Raw genomic sequence first — 17,399 nt, forward strand, 5'->3', positions numbered from 1 at the left:
GTAAAGAGAAGTCAGTTAAAGCAGTGACTGATTTATAAATAGCCTTCTAAAAATATATTCACATTTAAGTGGATACCTTCTGTACTGACGATGTCAGAAAGACTCAGAAATAAGAGTAATTTAAATGTATAAATCAGAAATCATACCTATCACTATGGGAGCTTGAACAGTGCAGAAAGGAGAAGTGAATTTCAATCATCGACAGTTTCATGGCCTTTTCATATTTGAAAAATGAGTGCTTAGATAAATTTTGTGCTTGTAATGGACAAGTTTTATATGAATTTTCATTCAAGTTTTTGTATGAATTTTGGGTGGTCCAATTTTAACATTTGACTTTTTTTGTACAAAAGAAAAAAGTGTTCTCCACATTTAAATGTATTATACTAGAGAATATTTCATGCAAATTTGTAATTATGTTATTTAAACTTTTAAAATTTATTTTGTTTTATTACATATACTGTTACACTATTTTTTCTTATGTAATATACTTTTTTGTTTATGTGGTCAAATATATTTTTTATTTGAACTACAAAAAAATTGGGCTTGAGACCTAACTTCTTCACCTACTAACTGAGAATGTGGGCAAATTCCTTAATATTTTTAAGTCTCAAGTTTCCCATATGATAAAGACAAAATAACAGTTTTACCCGTGTGATTAGTGTGAAGATTAAATGAGTTAATTTAACATGGATTTGCTTGGTTACCCATAAAATGATATACAAATATTCTGCAAAAGTTGTACTTTCTAAATGATAGAAATAATTTAAAATAGTGGATTTTATCGAGATTATACTACTGGCAACATCATGTATGAAGAAAGTGTATATTTTGGTTAACATTCAAATAGGATGTTTGATTTCTTCCAAAACAAAAGTCATTCTCATTAGTATCTAAATATCTAAATTTAACAACTTTACTTTTGGCATAGTTTCAATTACTAGTCTTGTTTATATCATGATATTAATGGGAGGCTTCTAGTATTTCCAGCTGAGAAATTTATCATGTAAAAGAGAGCACATGAGACTTTCCAGAATTCCCCTGCCAAAGATACCTATGGCTCAGAAGGAAGAGGCGGAGGAGTCTATACTGCAGTGAAGAGCTGGCTGTTTCTCCATCCAGTCACTCGGCAATAAGAGTACACTGCACCACATACTGATTCTGGTCCAAAACAAAAAATGTACCAGTGCCTCAAAATGTTGTTTTCTTCCCAGCCCTTGGAAAAAATTAGCTCCCAAGAGGCTCATTACAATAGAGTTGGTGGTGCAGTTTGGCATATGGTGAGTAATCTTTGCTTGGAAGGCTCCTTCTCTCACAAAGATTTATTATGTTTTGAAAGATGCAAAGTTCCAAGCCATGGTGGACTGCATTAAGGTAGTATCCTTCTTCTAAGGTCATACTTGTTCTACACACAGTAAAATCTCTGTGATCCATGAAGGTGGTACATTTCTTGAACTTTCTTAAACTGTGAAGCTAGCCATGTAAGCGAATTCTCTTTTTATCTAATAGACTTTTTAGTGGATTCTCTTCCTTTCCCTGGGCATGTAATGATTTATTCTGCAAATAATGATAAGTTTGCCTTGTTCTTTGCAATATTTATCTCTTATACTTGTTCTTATGTAATTATTTTGCTGTGAATAAGAAGCTTATCACTTAACTACTTCCAGCAAATATTAATAAATGGTAATGTTATGGGCATTCTTGTTTTATTCCTGACTTGACTGAGAAGCTTACTTACTTGAGGATGAGCCTGGCCTTTGATATGAGATTTATTCTTAGTTATGACAAGAAAATATTCATTTATTCTTATCTTGCTAAGATTTTATTTTTAAAAATAAGAATGGATATTGGATTTGGTCACACGTCTTTAAAGAAAAATTTTTTTTTTATTCATCAGTATTTATTTATTTATTTATGGCTGCGTTGGGTCTTCGTTGCTGCACGGGGGCTTTCTCTAGTTGTGGTGAGTGGGGGCTACTCTTTGTTGTGGTGCGTGGGCTTCTCATTGCAGTGGCTTCTCTTGCTGCAGAGCATGGGCTCTAGGCGCGTGGGCTTCAGTAGTTGCGGCTCACGGGCTCTAGAGCACAGGCTCAGTAGTTGTGGCACACGGGCATAATTGCTCTGCGGCATGTGGGATCTTCCTGGACCAGGGCTTGAACCCGTGTCCCCTGCATTGGCAGGTGGATTCTTAACCACGTGCCACCAGGGAAGTCCCACACATTTTTTTTTTTTTAAACATCTTTATTGGAGTATAATTGCTTTACAATCGTGTGTTAGTTTCTGCTGTATAACAAAGTGAATCAGCTATATGTATACATATATCCCCATATCCCCTTCCTCTTGTGTCTCCTTCCCATCCTCCCTATCCCACTCCTCTAGGTGGTCATAAAGCACCGAGCTGATCTCCCTGTGCTATGCGGCTGCTTCCCACTAGCTATCTATTTTACATTTGGTAGTGTACATTAGTCCATGCCACTCTCTCACTTGGTCCTAGCTTACCCTTCCTCCTCCCCGCCACATGTCTTCTTAAATCTAATAAAATGAGCATACGATTTTTCTCTTTTGTTCTATCACATTATTAGGTTTCTGAATACAGAACACTCTTGGCATTCCTGAATGAACCCTAGTTGTTTGTATCATATCATATTCATGTGTTACTGAATTTGATTTGTTAATATTTCATTTAAGATTTTCCCCATTATTGTTGGTCTACAGTTTTCATTAGTGGAACTCTCTTTGACAAGTTTTGATAATGGTGATGGCTTTCCTTCTTTCATTAGGCTCTCTGTCAGTTTGTTTATTTTTTGAGGTTTGGAAAAAATTCCCCTATGAAATCATTCTGGGTGACCCTGATATCAGAGAGGAGGAAGGAGAGTCTTTAATAACCTATTAATTTCTTGCAATATGTTTTTATTCTTTTTCTGGGTTCAATTTTAGTAATTTATAACTTCCTTAAAAATCCCCTATAGATCTGGGTTTTAAAATTAATTTGTATAAAGTTGTGAAAAGAATTCTCATAATTATTTTGTGTTCGTCTGAATCTGTTGTTAATTCCCCTTTCTTGTGTGTCTCTTCATTCCTCTTTCATTATCTTTCTTCTCCTTGTTCCCTTCTCTCTTCTGTCATGTTGACATTGCTTCACCATAACTGGCCTTGCCCAGTGACTGAGAGCCAGGGGTCTGCCCCTCTCCTCACTCCTGGTCAAGGGCCTCCTTACCCACTCAATCTTCTCTTCCTTGGCTATGAAGAGTTCCCTAGTGATATCTTCATACCAATTGGGTGACTTTCCAAACAAAAAGGGAGTCTGTTGCAGTACTTACATTGCTCACATTAAGAGCGTTGGCTCTAGCGCGATTAATTTCTGGAGTATCTGGCATTATGTGGATTGAAGTTTTATCCACGTCCCAAGCTTCTCTGTACTTTGGCTATGGAAAGAACCAACGATAACAAAGTTACTTCACAGTTTGTAATTTTGCTAGTTGCAGTGCACAACTTTCGATTTTTCTGATCCAAAATCTTTTCATACTAAGGTAAAAATTTCCAGAATCTTTTCACATAAGTTACTCAAATTTGATATGAAATCTGTATTAATACCTTTTATTCATACTTTGAGTTTTGGTTTAAAATTACTAAGCAATAACAAAACAACCGTGTCAATATTACTTATTAAAATCTTTGCTATCATCAATATTATTATCTTACAAATAGATTACCAGGTTAATTATTTATCATTTTCTATAACATGAACTTAATTTTAATATAGAAGAAAAATGTGACTTACAATACTAATATTTTCAGCATTTGATTTAGCAAGGACAACTTCAGGTGTGTCAACGATACTTGTGTACTTGAGTTTCACTACAGGTGTCCGATAGACACTGTCTTGTAGGATATGTTGGGCATTTTTCACTCTCAGTACTTCGGGAGACCCTATGGGCACCCAGCCGATGCCACGTAGCCACTCCAAGTCAGCCTTATAGATGGCCTGGGAAAGAAAACAAAGTTAGGAGAGGCAGGGTTTTTTTTTTTTTTTTTTTAATTGTGGTAAAGTAAGGAAGCAGTTTTTCATGTTGCATTTTCTCTTCCACAAACAATGATAAAGCCGAGCATGGGCCTGACAAAAATAATTCCTCATATGCATAGCAGTGTTTTGTCCTACTTTGTTTTCCGTGGCAGGGGGCTCTGTGTTGGGGTGCCTATGCGTAGTCTAGAAAGCAGAAGGATGCAGAAGGAGTGCTTTGCTTAGGGGACGTGTGAAAGATTTTTGAATATTTTGGTAATCATCACACTAGCCAAGGTGGACTTTTAAATCAATAATAATAGGCTCTCCAGCAAGTTCTCCACACAACGGCCAGAATAATCTTTACAAAATTCACCATTCAGATCTGATGTCAGAACATCCCCCCAACCTATGGTTTCTCCCTGGTCTCAGGATAAAGATCAAAATCTTAACATAGATTAGAAGGTGATGATGGTCTAGCATCAGTCCCTACCTATTCTTCCAGCCTCATCTTATATGTGCTTCCCTTTTACCCATGTGTTCTGACCACATTGGCCTTTCAGTTTGTGGTTTGCATACCACTCCTTTTGCATACCCTGGTCATTCTGCAGGAATGCACCCTGTGTCCTCCTCATGGAACAAACTCATACTCTCCCTTCTTACCCCTAAATCAGTGCTTTCCCAGAGAAGCTTTCCCCACCTCATTTTTCATAGTGCCATGATCATTCTTTCTCAGCCATCCCATTTTTATGGATATTCTCTAGTTAACATCTGTTCCTTTTTATCAGTGTGAACTCCCTAAAGTCAGGAAGTTTGTCTTGTTCTTCTTTATTCCCCATTGTACCTTTAGTGCTTAGCACAAGACCTGGCACATGGTGTGTTTAATAATTACTTTTAAAGGGATAATTAAGAATGTAATCCCTACTTCCACAATTTTGATCTCAACTGAGTTTTCTTTTTCGAATACAGCACTTCCCTTTGAATTGGAATTTGCATTTTCTTGGCTATCTAAACCTGTTTTGTCAGGTATATGTTAAGTGGTTAACCAGATAGAATTGCTCTATGTGAAACACCAATTATTAATTTCATAAAAAAAACTGTGTTCTTCAGAAATGGTATTTTAATAACTGTTTAATAGGATACAAATATCAAACTAAAATAGGGAGTTGAAGAGGAGTGAAAATGTAGGGAAATTTCTACCTTAATGAAGAATGTTATATGTTTTAGTGTGTAAAGTATTGTGGATACCCAAAATTAGGAAGAAGGGATTCTTGAAGAGGATTACATACAGATTTTGAAGCTTCCCTTCCTCATTCTTTAAGAACTTGATTGATATGCATTCCTTAATATACTAATACTAATGTGGTTCAGGATAATGAAGAGACTGCATTTATCTAGAAATGGGACTAAATCCACCAGTTGGCAATTCATTTCAAATGATGGATATACTTTTCTATAACAAACTCATTCATTATGAGAAAGCATCTCTTGAAGCTTAAGGCAACCAAGTTTAGATAATTAAAAGAAGGTATTAATTCTGTACAAGAAACAAACATCCTGATGGAATTCATCATTTTCAAAAGATTAAATCGGCAAAAAGATAAGTAAATCTAAAAATACTTTAGGTAAATTAATAAAACAATGTTGTGAAGAATACCAAGTTAAGGGAAACTAGTGAGTTTGGAGCATGCTGCTAACCTTTCAAATTAATTTCAAGGAAGACAGCCCCTGTCATTCAATTGAAGAACCATGAAGATGCCTATGTTTAATAACTACAAACAGTACACACATTAACAAATCTATAGAAAAATTCTGGTAGCACCACTAGCAATGAAGATGAAAACTTTCTGAATAAGCCCGGCATTAAGGCTTGTGATTAATTAACTTGGTAAAGTACTACAGGGAAGTAAGTGCTTAGGCAGGGAGAATTGCGTTTTCCTGAGCACTGGCAGGAGTGAACGGGCAAAGCTGTGGAAGGCTGTCTTCCTGGGCAATAGCTCACCCCTCGGGCACCACAAGCAACAACTTACATCACTCTGCAGGTCATAGGCTTTCCTGGCTTGGATCACATCATTCTGGTCAGGAAAGCAAGACCACTGGTGTAGGTAGTGGCGATAGTCCACATCGCTTGCTAATGCCTGGCCTTCTTTGGCAGCATTGATGGACACCATGTCTGTCGGGATGGTGATCTTGGCCTTGTGGTCATTGTAGGCCTTTTTGTACAGCCTGTCATTCTGCATCTTCAACACATTTGCTGCCCAGACCAGTTTAGGATCTTCCTTGGCATTGCGACACCCAACGTAATGACCCTTCTGTTTCTCGTAAGCAGTTTTGTATAGATACTGGTGGATGTGAACAGAAGAAAGAAGAATTGTTTCTCCAAACTCACTTTTTCTAGACAGCCTGCTCAAATAACTCCATCTCCCTTACATTACCCTTTTTGGGGCACTGTTTTTCTTTGAATTCATACTATAAGTTTTATACTTTTTGATACATTGGTTTGTCTTCTGTAAGCATGAAAACATTGTGAACACCTCAAAGGCAAGAATTGTGCTTCTGGATTCTGTGCTTCTGGATTCCAATATAGGGTTGCCCACTGTTTCCCAGACTTCAGTCACTGTTTGCCATTCTCACATGTTTTGCCACAAAGCACCACCTGTACTTCATACTTTACTTTGTCAACTTGATTCTTTGTCTAAATAAATATAAAGTTTAAACTTATTTAATATTTTTATTTTAAAATTTATAGTCCTATTTAAATGGGAAAAAAAATCAGTATTTTTCTAGCACACATTAAAACCAACGTAACTATTTAAAAAATGTTTGTCCATGTACTGCATAAAATTATCACAGGAACCACCTATGCATGTTGCACTTCAACAAACAGTAGAATTCTTTGTACTCACTGGATCTCTGTAAGTGTTTATGCATTAACGGATACTGAGAAGATATTGAAAAGAAAAGAAAAGAAAAATCTGTGCTTAAACATACGAAGAGCAGAATCAAGCAGAGAAGTTAAGTGGGTCATCAAATTGTTGTCAAAGTTGTTCTTGAATTGGGGATTTTAAAGCAAGACACTAGTAACAATGCCCTTCATTCTACGTAGATATAATTCCTGGGGAATTAAAGATTAGTACAGTATTAACTCTCTGAGTGTCTATGAATTAGTGTTTGTTAAGGTCGGGCAAGGAGGAGCTCTCACATCACTGGCAATATCCCTGGAAGCCTTGGCATGCCGGATCCCAATGGCATCTGCTCTCAGGTCATAGCCGGTCATCTTGACATCTTCCCAAGCTTGCTGATACTGTTTCTGCAAACGGAGATTGCAGTGCCACAGTCAATATGAAGAGGGAGCTACTGAGCCCGCATTACTGATGTGTTCAAGAATATGTTAACAGTTACACTGAAAAATTAATCTCCCCTTAAGACTTATAAAATAGACTGGTTTCATACTGAACTTAAGCTCCAGCACATTTTTAATGACATGTAGTAAAGTTCTCTTCTGGTAACTTTTTTTTAAAGAAGGGAATTTAAAAGATAGTAAATCACGTGAAAATGAGAAAAATTATACATATTGTTTGGCTTTTAAAGGGAAAAATCAATGATAGGCCACTAAAAAGAGAACTAAGTATTACTATACATGCATATATATGTTTTGATGTCATGTGTTTGGCATAAACCACGGCATTTTTCCTTCCAACAAAGATAAGGACACACGTCTCTATATTATAAACACATACGTAGGTGTGCGAGCACACACAAACGACACTTATCATTAAAGACTAGAAGTAAAAGGAATATTAGGGAAATGCCTTTTGCTAAATGCTCTCTGGAGCATTTTGACGAGAGGTTTGGTGAGGCAGAGAACACTGTGTGAAGCAAGTGGATGTGCAGGGCCTTACATTGCTGATCTGCATGGTGTTGATCTTGGACTGCAGCATCAATGGAGTGTCAGCTGGTACCTTCACATTTGCCTTCTCTTTGTCCCAGGCATCACGATACAATGGCTGGTAAAAATGAAAAACAAAGGATCTGTGATGAGTAAATAAGCCAATTACCACATGAATAAAATTATAGGTACAATTAGAGGTTTTCTTTGGATGTGTTCAGATGTAAATGGAGATCACATTTTTTTTTCATCTGTGTTTTTATTTAGAAGGTGCCAAAAGTGACTTCAGCAAGAAGAATACATTCATGTGTGCTATAATATAAATGTAAACGAGTCAGAAGCATGATAGTAAATAGATCCTCTTCTATTTATTCACATGTAATTATCTGGCAGGTAAGCTCTCATTGCAGGTGACTATGATAATCCACATTGCAAATCAAGTCCTGGCTTTCTTGGCCTAAATAACTGTCATAATGTCTAATATTGGGGCTGCCCCTGGACCTTTCAACTTATTTCACCGTTGAATAGCAGTAAAAAGGTGATCATTGTGATCATTGTATTAACTGGTGGACCTGTATTACAGGCAAGGTCTACAAAATGTGTTCAAGGTGTACTTCAGAGAATATGGAACATGAAGATGCCTACCACACTTATATTGACCAAAGAATTATCTAAACAAATGAAATGTGGATGCTGTTAATTGATGGGCTATATGAAATTCTATCTGGGTACATGAATGTTCAAGATTCTAATCCTGGTGTTAGCAGTTTAAAGTTCACAATTATAATTTTTATTGAGACTTCTTCAATGTTTCTGAACAGAGCATCAATTGACTTACCTCACTGATCTGTACAGCATTGATCTTTGCCAGAATAACTTCAGGGGTATCAGCAATGCTGGTGAATTTGAGGGCCTCAGGCCTTGTGCGATACAACCTTTCATTCAGGAGATTCTGGGCATTCTTTACTCTCATCACTTCCACGGAACCCTCTGGCAACCATCCAATACCCTTCAGCCATTCCAGGTCGGATTTGTACACGTTCTACAAGAAGGAGAGGACCACAGAGAACAAAGGAGTCAATTTGCCTACTAGAGCACGATGCCAGCAAACCACACACTACCTCTACTTAAACCAGCTGGGTGGCCAGTCCCATGAAACTCAAGAATCAACATTAGATGTTAATATTTGAGTGTTAACATCTCTGGCAGAAGTTCAGAGTATCCTACAGGAACTGAAGCAGGGCTAACAACTAGCACTTGTGGAATGACAGACAGCAATGGCACATAATTTTGTTTTTATGCAAGGTTGAGCTTCTGTGCTCACTACTTGAAATCTGCCTTTTATGTGACACTGGGGATAACTTCTGTAGGAATTTGGGAGAAAAAGTTTCTTAGAAGCATGTATAATGAAAAGCAAAATACATACTTATATCTATGTACACCTCTCCTCTTTCTCTCTCTCTAAACATATTATTTAAATATATATATATATATATATATATATATATACAGATTTTTCCTATATGTGTCAGATAAACTTGAAATCCAACATTTTTTTATGCTTACATCTGTTTCTGACATTTAGATACCTGATCATGCAAATGTAATGGATCAGGACAACTGGGATTGAAATTTTCTACTTAGTTACATAGAATAAGAGAGTGATTTTCATCTGATGAATAAGGCCTTATAAGAAGGAATCCTCCATAAGATAGAAAATATTCAGAAAAACTCTACAGAAAAATACGGAATATGTTAGATTCTATTAAGATTACTGTTTAAATTACATCCTTAAGGAATACTCTGTGATTAAACACATAGACACACATCTCCCCAAGAGTCTGGAGATAGGATACGCACATCGCTCTGCAGTTCATAGGCTTTCTTCGCCTGGATCATATCATTCTGGTCTGGCAGACACGTCCACTGGTGCAGATAATTGCGATAATCAATGTCGCTAACCAGAACCTGGCATTTCTTGGCCTGAACAATGGACATCATGTCCAACGGTGTAGTGTGGATTTCTTTAGACTTCTCATAAGCTTTCTTGTATTCTCTGTCACTCTGGATTTTGGCAGCATGCATAGACCATACCAATTTGGGGTCATCTTGTAGGCTGCGGAAACCCACGTAGTGGCCCAGTTGCTTACGGTAACCTTCTTTGTATTTGTACTAAAGTTGTAAAAAATAAGATAAAAAGACATATGGACATAATGTATGAAGAGGACTTTTCATTAAATGGTTTTGGAATATTTTTTTAGCCTTAATGTAAATTGGCTCAAATTGGTAGTTATTACATATTTTAGTTCACTTTAAAGAAATTAGGGCTATTTTAGATAGTTTCACAGAGGACACGAACAAATCAGGAGGGAAATAGTATGGTGAACAAGAGTAATAAAAAAATAATAGCTAACATTTACTAGCAATCACTATATGTCAGACACTATTATGAGTGCTTCAAATGTATTAGGTTGATTCATATGCAGCTGCTGAATTTTTTGGTTAAAAATAGTTGAATCATGGCAATTATAACCTCATTTAATCCTCAGAACATCTCTATGATGTGGATATTAGTATTATCACATATTTCAAATGGGAAAAGTAAGGCACAGTGGGGATAATCATTGTCCCTAAGGTTGCCTGACAAGTGGAAATTAGGTTAGATGGTCCCCAAGGGTACTGAAGGTACTTCAGGTAGGAAAAAGTCATATGTGTGGTTTTGGAGACAGAAAAGAAAGGAGCATGTTTCAGGAATGGAAGACAAGGTTATTGGTTTGAATCAGAAGATGACAACAAAAGGCCTGTGGATAAGAGTTTCCATCTATTCCACACTTGTTCTCAGTGTCTTAGGACAAGAGTAAGATCATTTCTGTTTCTTTCCTATATTTGGATAACATAGGAAAGTTTGGACAAAAGGGAGAGAGAGACAGCTGGGAATAAGGCAGATACTATGGATTGGCTATGCCTTTTTAGAGATAAAAATGAGAAATAAGAAGGAAGAGACAGCTGGATACTAAGATAAAAACTAGAGAAGAATTTGAAGAAAAGGAACAAAGGTAGCTTAAAGATTTGGAGCTGGGGGGCCTTGGTAGAATAATTATTTTGACTGCTGGTAAGTTTTAAAACTACTGTTAAATGAACTTCAAAGGGTTACTCAGAGGAGTATACATATGCCTCCAGCATAAAATCTTGTATATAAAATGTGATCTCGGTCTTAAGTCTTGTATAAAACTTTCATCTGTGATTTACATTTATGGAGAATGTCCTAAAGATTTGGGGGATAAAATCACATTGTATTAGTTCCTGAATTTTTCCCAAGAATTTGGTATAGATATTCATGATATTTTACTTCTACTTAGAAACAGCTTAGAAGTTATTTACACATATACTTCACCTATGCTTACCTCAGTGTTTTTCATCCCATTTTAATATTTTAAAATAAAGTCTTTAGCACAAGGCAAAATGCAATTGTTTGCATAGAATTAAAAAAAATCAAACCAAATCAAAATTCTTGAAAAGTATTCTCCCTGTTTGTTGTATAGAGAAGACAATCCACAAGGCAATAGAAGGAGCTGTACCTCACTGGCAATTTCTCTGGAGGCTTTGGCATGCTTGATTTCAATGGCATCTGCTCTCAAGTCATAGCCTTTCTGCTTGGCCTCATCCCAGTCTTTCTGGTAGAGTTTCTATTGAGGGAAAACACAGGTTTGCTTACAAGAATGGAAAATCAGTAGACATATTCAAAGTAGTCATGACATGAATCACAAAGCACAATGTAAATGAAGGCAGCATAAGAAAAAAGTCACTTCTGAGTCCTTTTTTGGTTATTGCCTATTTACTTTGCGGAGTGCAGGGTATTGTGACTACAATTTTAAAGCTAAACATCTAAATCTACTAATATTTGAATTATTTGCATTCACCACAATATAGTACAATGTGAAAATATCCCACTATACAGTAATGGGAACTAAGAATCAACTGTGAACCTAGAGAACCTTCATCAAGTTACCATATAAGACTTGATAAAGATTTTTTCCCAATGTTGGCCATTGACTTTTCAAAGGTCTCTGCTAAAGGGATGTGACATAGATATCATACCTATCCTACACTTCGCATATAATTAAAAGTCTGACTTTTCTTATGGCCTTGAAATGTCAAACAAGAAAGTTCTGGATCAACCAAGAACCTATAAAGGCAATAGAGACTGTTGTCTCTTATACTTACTTGTGTAAGAGGCACTTTACTAGGGATTTCATTACTCTCAATTAATATACAATGAAACTGAGCTGTGGACATTGAATATAGGACAATGATTTCAAGGTTGAAAGAAGGACACCAATGAGATTCAGGTATCCCACCTCTTGCAATGCAGGGACCCAGATATGTATCTAAACTAATGTTTGAAAGAGAATTTCCATTCGTACTGCATTGGGAATGGTAGCCAAAGAGGAAGTGTCTAGCACCCAAAGCTGTAAACATTTCTAAGGCAGGTAATTTGTCCATTATAACACACCCCATAAGCTGACAGATATTGTCCCATAAAGACATTTACACTTCATATTTATGCCTCTTACATTGCTGATTTGCATGGCATTGATTTGGGCCTGCAATATGACTGGCATGTCAGAAGGAATGCTTATGTTGCTTTTATCTTTATTCCAGGCTTCTTGATATAGTTTCTGTGGAGAGAAGGAAAATATTATTTTAATACAGCAATAGAGATGGATATCTGAACATTAAGCCTTAGCAACTATTTAACATGGGAAAATGTTTTGTTATATGTTTGCAATGGTTAGTTTTTTGTGTCAGCTTGGCTAGGCCAGCATACCCAGGTATTTGGTCAAACATTATTCTACATGTTTCTGTGAAGGTATTTTTTAGATCAGATTAACATTTATACCAGTGGACTTTGGGTAAAGCAGATAACCCTCTGTGATGTGGGGGGCTTGTTCAGTCAGATGAAGGCCTTAAGAGAAAAAAGACTGACCTTCCCTGAGCAAGAGTAATTCTGCCAGTAGACTACCTTGGGCTTGAACTGCAACTCCTGCCTGGGTCTTGAGGCTGCTGGCCTACCCTGCAAACTTTGGACTTGCCAGCCTCTACAATCATGTGAGTCAATTCCATGAAATAAATCTCTCTCTCATATACCTCTTATTAGCTCTGTTTCTCTGGAGAACCCTGACTAATACAGTGTTCTACCATTTAACGTGTAGCATTATGCCACAGGTTTTGTAATAAGTATTTGCTTTCCTGAGTTGTAATGGAGTGACATTTTTCATTTTAGTGCTTCCAAGTCTGTGTGTGAGGTAGGGGAAAGGCACGTTGGCATTTGTCAGAGTTCTACTTAGCATGTGCCTTCACTAAACTAAACTAAGAGATTCTTAGAGTTGCTCCAAGCACTTTAAGTCTTTGAAGAGAAACAATCTACTTTCTCTGTTTCATCCACAGATGCTCCGTTTGGGTGGCATCTTCTGAGAAGAGAGTCCTGCTAAAGGAGAGCCTGGCAGTAGGATGGTTCTTACCTCACTCATTTGCAGAGAATTGGCTTTTGCCAGGACAACCGCTGGCGTGTCGACAATGGAAGTGAATTTCAAGGCTTCTGGGCGTGTCCTGTAGAGTCTTTCATTCAGCAGGTGTTGAGCACCCTTCACCCTGGTCATTTCTACTGAGCCTTCTGGCATCCAGCCAATGCCACGCAGCCACTCCAGGTCTGCTTTGTACACATTCTACAGAGACATTAGACAGAAATATTGTTCCAAGTGCTAGACATAGCATCCCTTAATTGGAAAGTAAGTTCACGGGGTTGAGGGGTTGATAAGCACAGAAGATGGTGGTTCCAAAAAAGTAGGACCTGAGATTTTACATGAATCAGGGGTTTCAATATCCATGACAGAGTAATTTGTAAAAGCATAATTTTTTATGCTAGCCATGAATAAGGATAAAATGGTAATAATGCTAAATTTCATGGTAATTACTTGATATTTCAAAGAAATTATATAACTGAAAAAAAATTTAAAGATATTTTGTCATATCTCATTTCATTTTCATCCTGTAATAGGGTGAAACTCTGTTCAGCGTTTTGGATATAGTACAATAGTGGCAGTTATTTTTTAAATGTTCAGATAATTTATGTTTGTTTGAAATATATTTTCATTGCCAGACAGTACAAAGGACATGAAGAAAATAGTCTGGAATCTAGGCCAGGGAGGACATGACCTAAGTAGGGTTCTTCATCTATGTTCTTTGATTCCCATAACATAACTCCTAAATATGGGTTTTGTTTTAAGAATGTGAATGGCTCCCCCTGAGGTTGTGCAGTGAGCAACCCATGAGTCTGTCCACAGAGGCACTGTCTGTACAATTAACAAATCTATGTCCTCCCACTCCTCCTTTCCCAAAGTTCACGTTACGTACATCACTCTGTAGTTCATAGGCCTTCCTTGCTTGGATAATGTCGTTTTGATCAGGTAAGCACGTCCAGTGATGCGGGTAATTTCGATAATCAACGTCACTGACCAGAATCTGACATTTCTTGGCTAGCAAGATGCCTAACATGTCCACTGGGCTACTGAACTTGGTCTTCCACTTCTGGAAATCCTTCTTATACTCTCTTTCACTTTGAATCTTCCCTGCATGTATGGCACACATAATCTTGGGGTCATCTTCAACGTTCCGGGCTCCAATGTGGTGGCCTTTCTGTTTCTCATATGCTTCTTTGTATTTGTACTAAAACATAAGGAATATATGTTTAAAAGCCCAGTTTTAAAACCATATGCATGCTGACAATTAGACAACATGAAAACCCACAAGCAAATGGACAAGACTTTCATATTTTGAATAATTTTGACATCTCTGAACAATTTTAAACTAATGTTTTATGCTGTCATAAACGTAACAGTAGTGTAATCATATATCTTCACTGCTGAAAACTTTTTCTGCAACAACTCTAACTACAATTTCAAAATGTGTTTTTCTTCTCCGAGACAACAAAGGGAAAGGTCTTGGAAGGTAAGAAGCGTGACTGGAGGGGTATATGAGGAAGCAGTTACAAAGTGTGGCCCACCAGCTGCACTGTGGTTGTTCAGCAAGGTGAGACCGAGGGGGTTAGACAGAGAGCACTTACGTCACTGGCAATGTCCCTCGAGGCCTTGGCACTCTTGATGAGAATAGCATCAGCTCTCAGATCATAGTCCTTCATCTTTGATTCATCCCATCCCTTGGTGTAAAGTTTCTAGGTGGAGGAGAATACACAACAGAAAAAGAAAAGAGTTATAGAAAGTTAATAGGCCACTTCCAGTAAGGAAGGTGGTAAGATGGAAAAAGTATTTTAATTACTCCTAGACTAAAGGCTGACTTAACAATCAGGAAATCTCTTACTTGGCTGATATTGGCAGAATTGCTCTTGGCCAGCATGATTTCTGGGGTGTCCGGCATCACGTGGATGGAGGTTTTGTCAGTATCCCAGGCTTCTGTATATAAATGCTATGGGGGAGGTGAGGTAAAACCCTTTGTTAAAGCCAATACATTGCAGTTATTATAAAATTTAACTCATTTAACTGTAAAATAGCCTTTGAAAACTTATGTGGAGGTGAGGGAAGCAAAAGGGTATGGGGAGAGTAAATCATGGCAATATTTAAACAGACATATGATCGTTTCATAGCCAATGTAAAGCAACATCATGATCTCAATTATTGATTCTTTTCATCCAGTGACTCTCAAGCTTACTCACAGAACCTTCAAGGATGGAGCCTGGCTATAGAACTATGTTATAGTAGAAATCCCTAGACTTCAGAATCAATCCCAAGGTCAAACCCAACTCCCCTATGTCCAAGCTGTGTGATCTTGAGAAAGGTACATAAAGCCTCACATGCTTCATTTTTTGGAGGGGGATAATCATATCTTTTTCATTAAGTATTTTTTTAAACTTTAACTTATCTTTTTTTTTTTAAGTTGAGGTGAAATTGGTGTATTACTTTATTGAGTATTTTTTCAAGATTAACTGTAACATATATAAAGTGCTTGAGTCATAGTAGGCACTCAACAAATTTTATGTTTCCTATTGTTATTATCACTGTGACTGCTGTTGATGAGTGTGGTATAGAATAGAGTTTCTGGAGTTTTAATACCCCAAACGTTGGAGTTTGCTATCTGAGAGCCAATTTCATATTCTGCACTGAGCCCTCATTCTCACTACCCAGATATCTGGAAGACATTCAGGCAGGTGTGGGAGAATTCAGAAAAGTTCAATTCAATCTCAGCTGTGCATATTAAGGGCCTACCTATTGGATAAAGAAATTAGCCGAGTATCAAAGATTTCCAGCACTCGGGAGGAAAAAAGCGATCATCGATCTTGTACAATAAAAATGAAAGCAGCAGTCACATCTCACTTTCCAAAGTGCGATTTCTACAACCTATGGTTTTGGAAGCAAGTAATTTGAGTTGTGCACTGGCACTGCTATGCACACTGTGTTTCCAAGACTTCTGAACAAAATGCAAAATGACTGCATATTTTTTTACAGGATGGATAAAGAGATGCTGATGCCTTGAGTCTGCTCTGCCAAAGAGAATGTGCAGAGAAAAGTAGTGCATTTGTGGATGTCTCTAGTTCACTGCTCAGAGGAGTGTATGCCTTACTCCAGAGAAACTGTCCTAGGCTGTACTTCCTCACCCACTCAGAGAATGAGGGGACACAAGGTTGAGAGAAGCATGCAGGTCCAACTAGGATTCAAGCACATGCTCTGTTGAAGGCCTACATGAGAATTAAGCCCATCACCTCTCCTTTCTCTGGAAATCCTCCAGGACATTTCTCACTTTATAAGCCCAGTCTGTGGAAGGTATGACACAGGCAACTGGCAAAAGCTGGAGACTCACCTTGCTCATGGTCAGGGCATTATTCTTTGCCAGGACAATCTCTGGGGTGTCTGTAATGGATGTGAACTTGAGCTGGTCTGCGGGCTGGCGGTACTTCCTGTCACTCAGGATTTCTCCCGCTCTCTTCACATTCTCGACCTCCACAGAGCCAATGGGCACCCACCCAATGCCTCTCAGCCACTCACGATCAGCCTTGTAAATAGCCTGAAAATGAAACAATGTCAAATATGTGTAGAAATTACCTCCACAGCCTGATGTCTAATCTTGATTTAGCATGGTGTATACAGATGGTGTATAATTCTGCATCTTGTGTAAATTTCAGGGAAGACACAGGACTGCCTTACTTTGGTGTAGAATGGCTAGTCCAGCACTTTGTCCCTGAAGGTAGTCAATGTTTGCTGTTTTAAAGACCTATGAAATCTCTAATAATATGTGATTTCATCAATGAAAAACCATTTTAAGGAAATTCCTGCCTGCCTCCTGATACAAAGTGTTTATTCTCTGATTTGATTGCCTATACCTCTTTGTATGGGAATAATTCTCTGTTAGAGTATAGTTTGTTCCTATCTCATTGGGCAGGGGCCTTCACAGCCATTGCATAACATAAAGAAAGGATGAACACTTCCACATGCTGAATCCACG

General features: G+C 37.6%; 1 protein-coding gene across 23 annotated transcripts in view; it reads right to left on the reverse strand.

Moving 5' to 3' along the window:
- The window catches only part of NEB (nebulin), a 215,554-nt gene that overhangs the window by 76,218 nt on the left and 121,937 nt on the right, over window positions 1-17,399 (reverse strand). For all 23 annotated transcript variants that reach the window (XM_057551795.1, XM_057551792.1, XM_057551794.1 and 20 more), the window contains exons 74-87: window positions 16,758-16,961; window positions 15,264-15,368; window positions 15,010-15,117; window positions 14,301-14,612; window positions 13,409-13,612; window positions 12,461-12,565; window positions 11,465-11,572; window positions 9,747-10,058; window positions 8,725-8,928; window positions 7,900-8,004; window positions 7,200-7,307; window positions 6,028-6,339; window positions 3,779-3,982; window positions 3,318-3,422 (exon numbers count right to left, since the gene is read on the reverse strand). In XM_057551795.1, coding sequence (XP_057407778.1) covers window positions 3,318-3,422; window positions 3,779-3,982; window positions 6,028-6,339; window positions 7,200-7,307; window positions 7,900-8,004; window positions 8,725-8,928; window positions 9,747-10,058; window positions 11,465-11,572; window positions 12,461-12,565; window positions 13,409-13,612; window positions 14,301-14,612; window positions 15,010-15,117; window positions 15,264-15,368; window positions 16,758-16,961 — 2,496 coding nt within the window. The remainder of the gene's footprint in view (window positions 1-3,317; window positions 3,423-3,778; window positions 3,983-6,027; window positions 6,340-7,199; window positions 7,308-7,899; window positions 8,005-8,724; window positions 8,929-9,746; window positions 10,059-11,464; window positions 11,573-12,460; window positions 12,566-13,408; window positions 13,613-14,300; window positions 14,613-15,009; window positions 15,118-15,263; window positions 15,369-16,757; window positions 16,962-17,399) is intronic.

Source organism: Balaenoptera acutorostrata, chromosome 8 (genome assembly GCF_949987535.1).
Source record: "Balaenoptera acutorostrata chromosome 8, mBalAcu1.1, whole genome shotgun sequence".
NCBI classification, from domain to species: Eukaryota; Metazoa; Chordata; class Mammalia; order Artiodactyla; family Balaenopteridae; genus Balaenoptera; species Balaenoptera acutorostrata.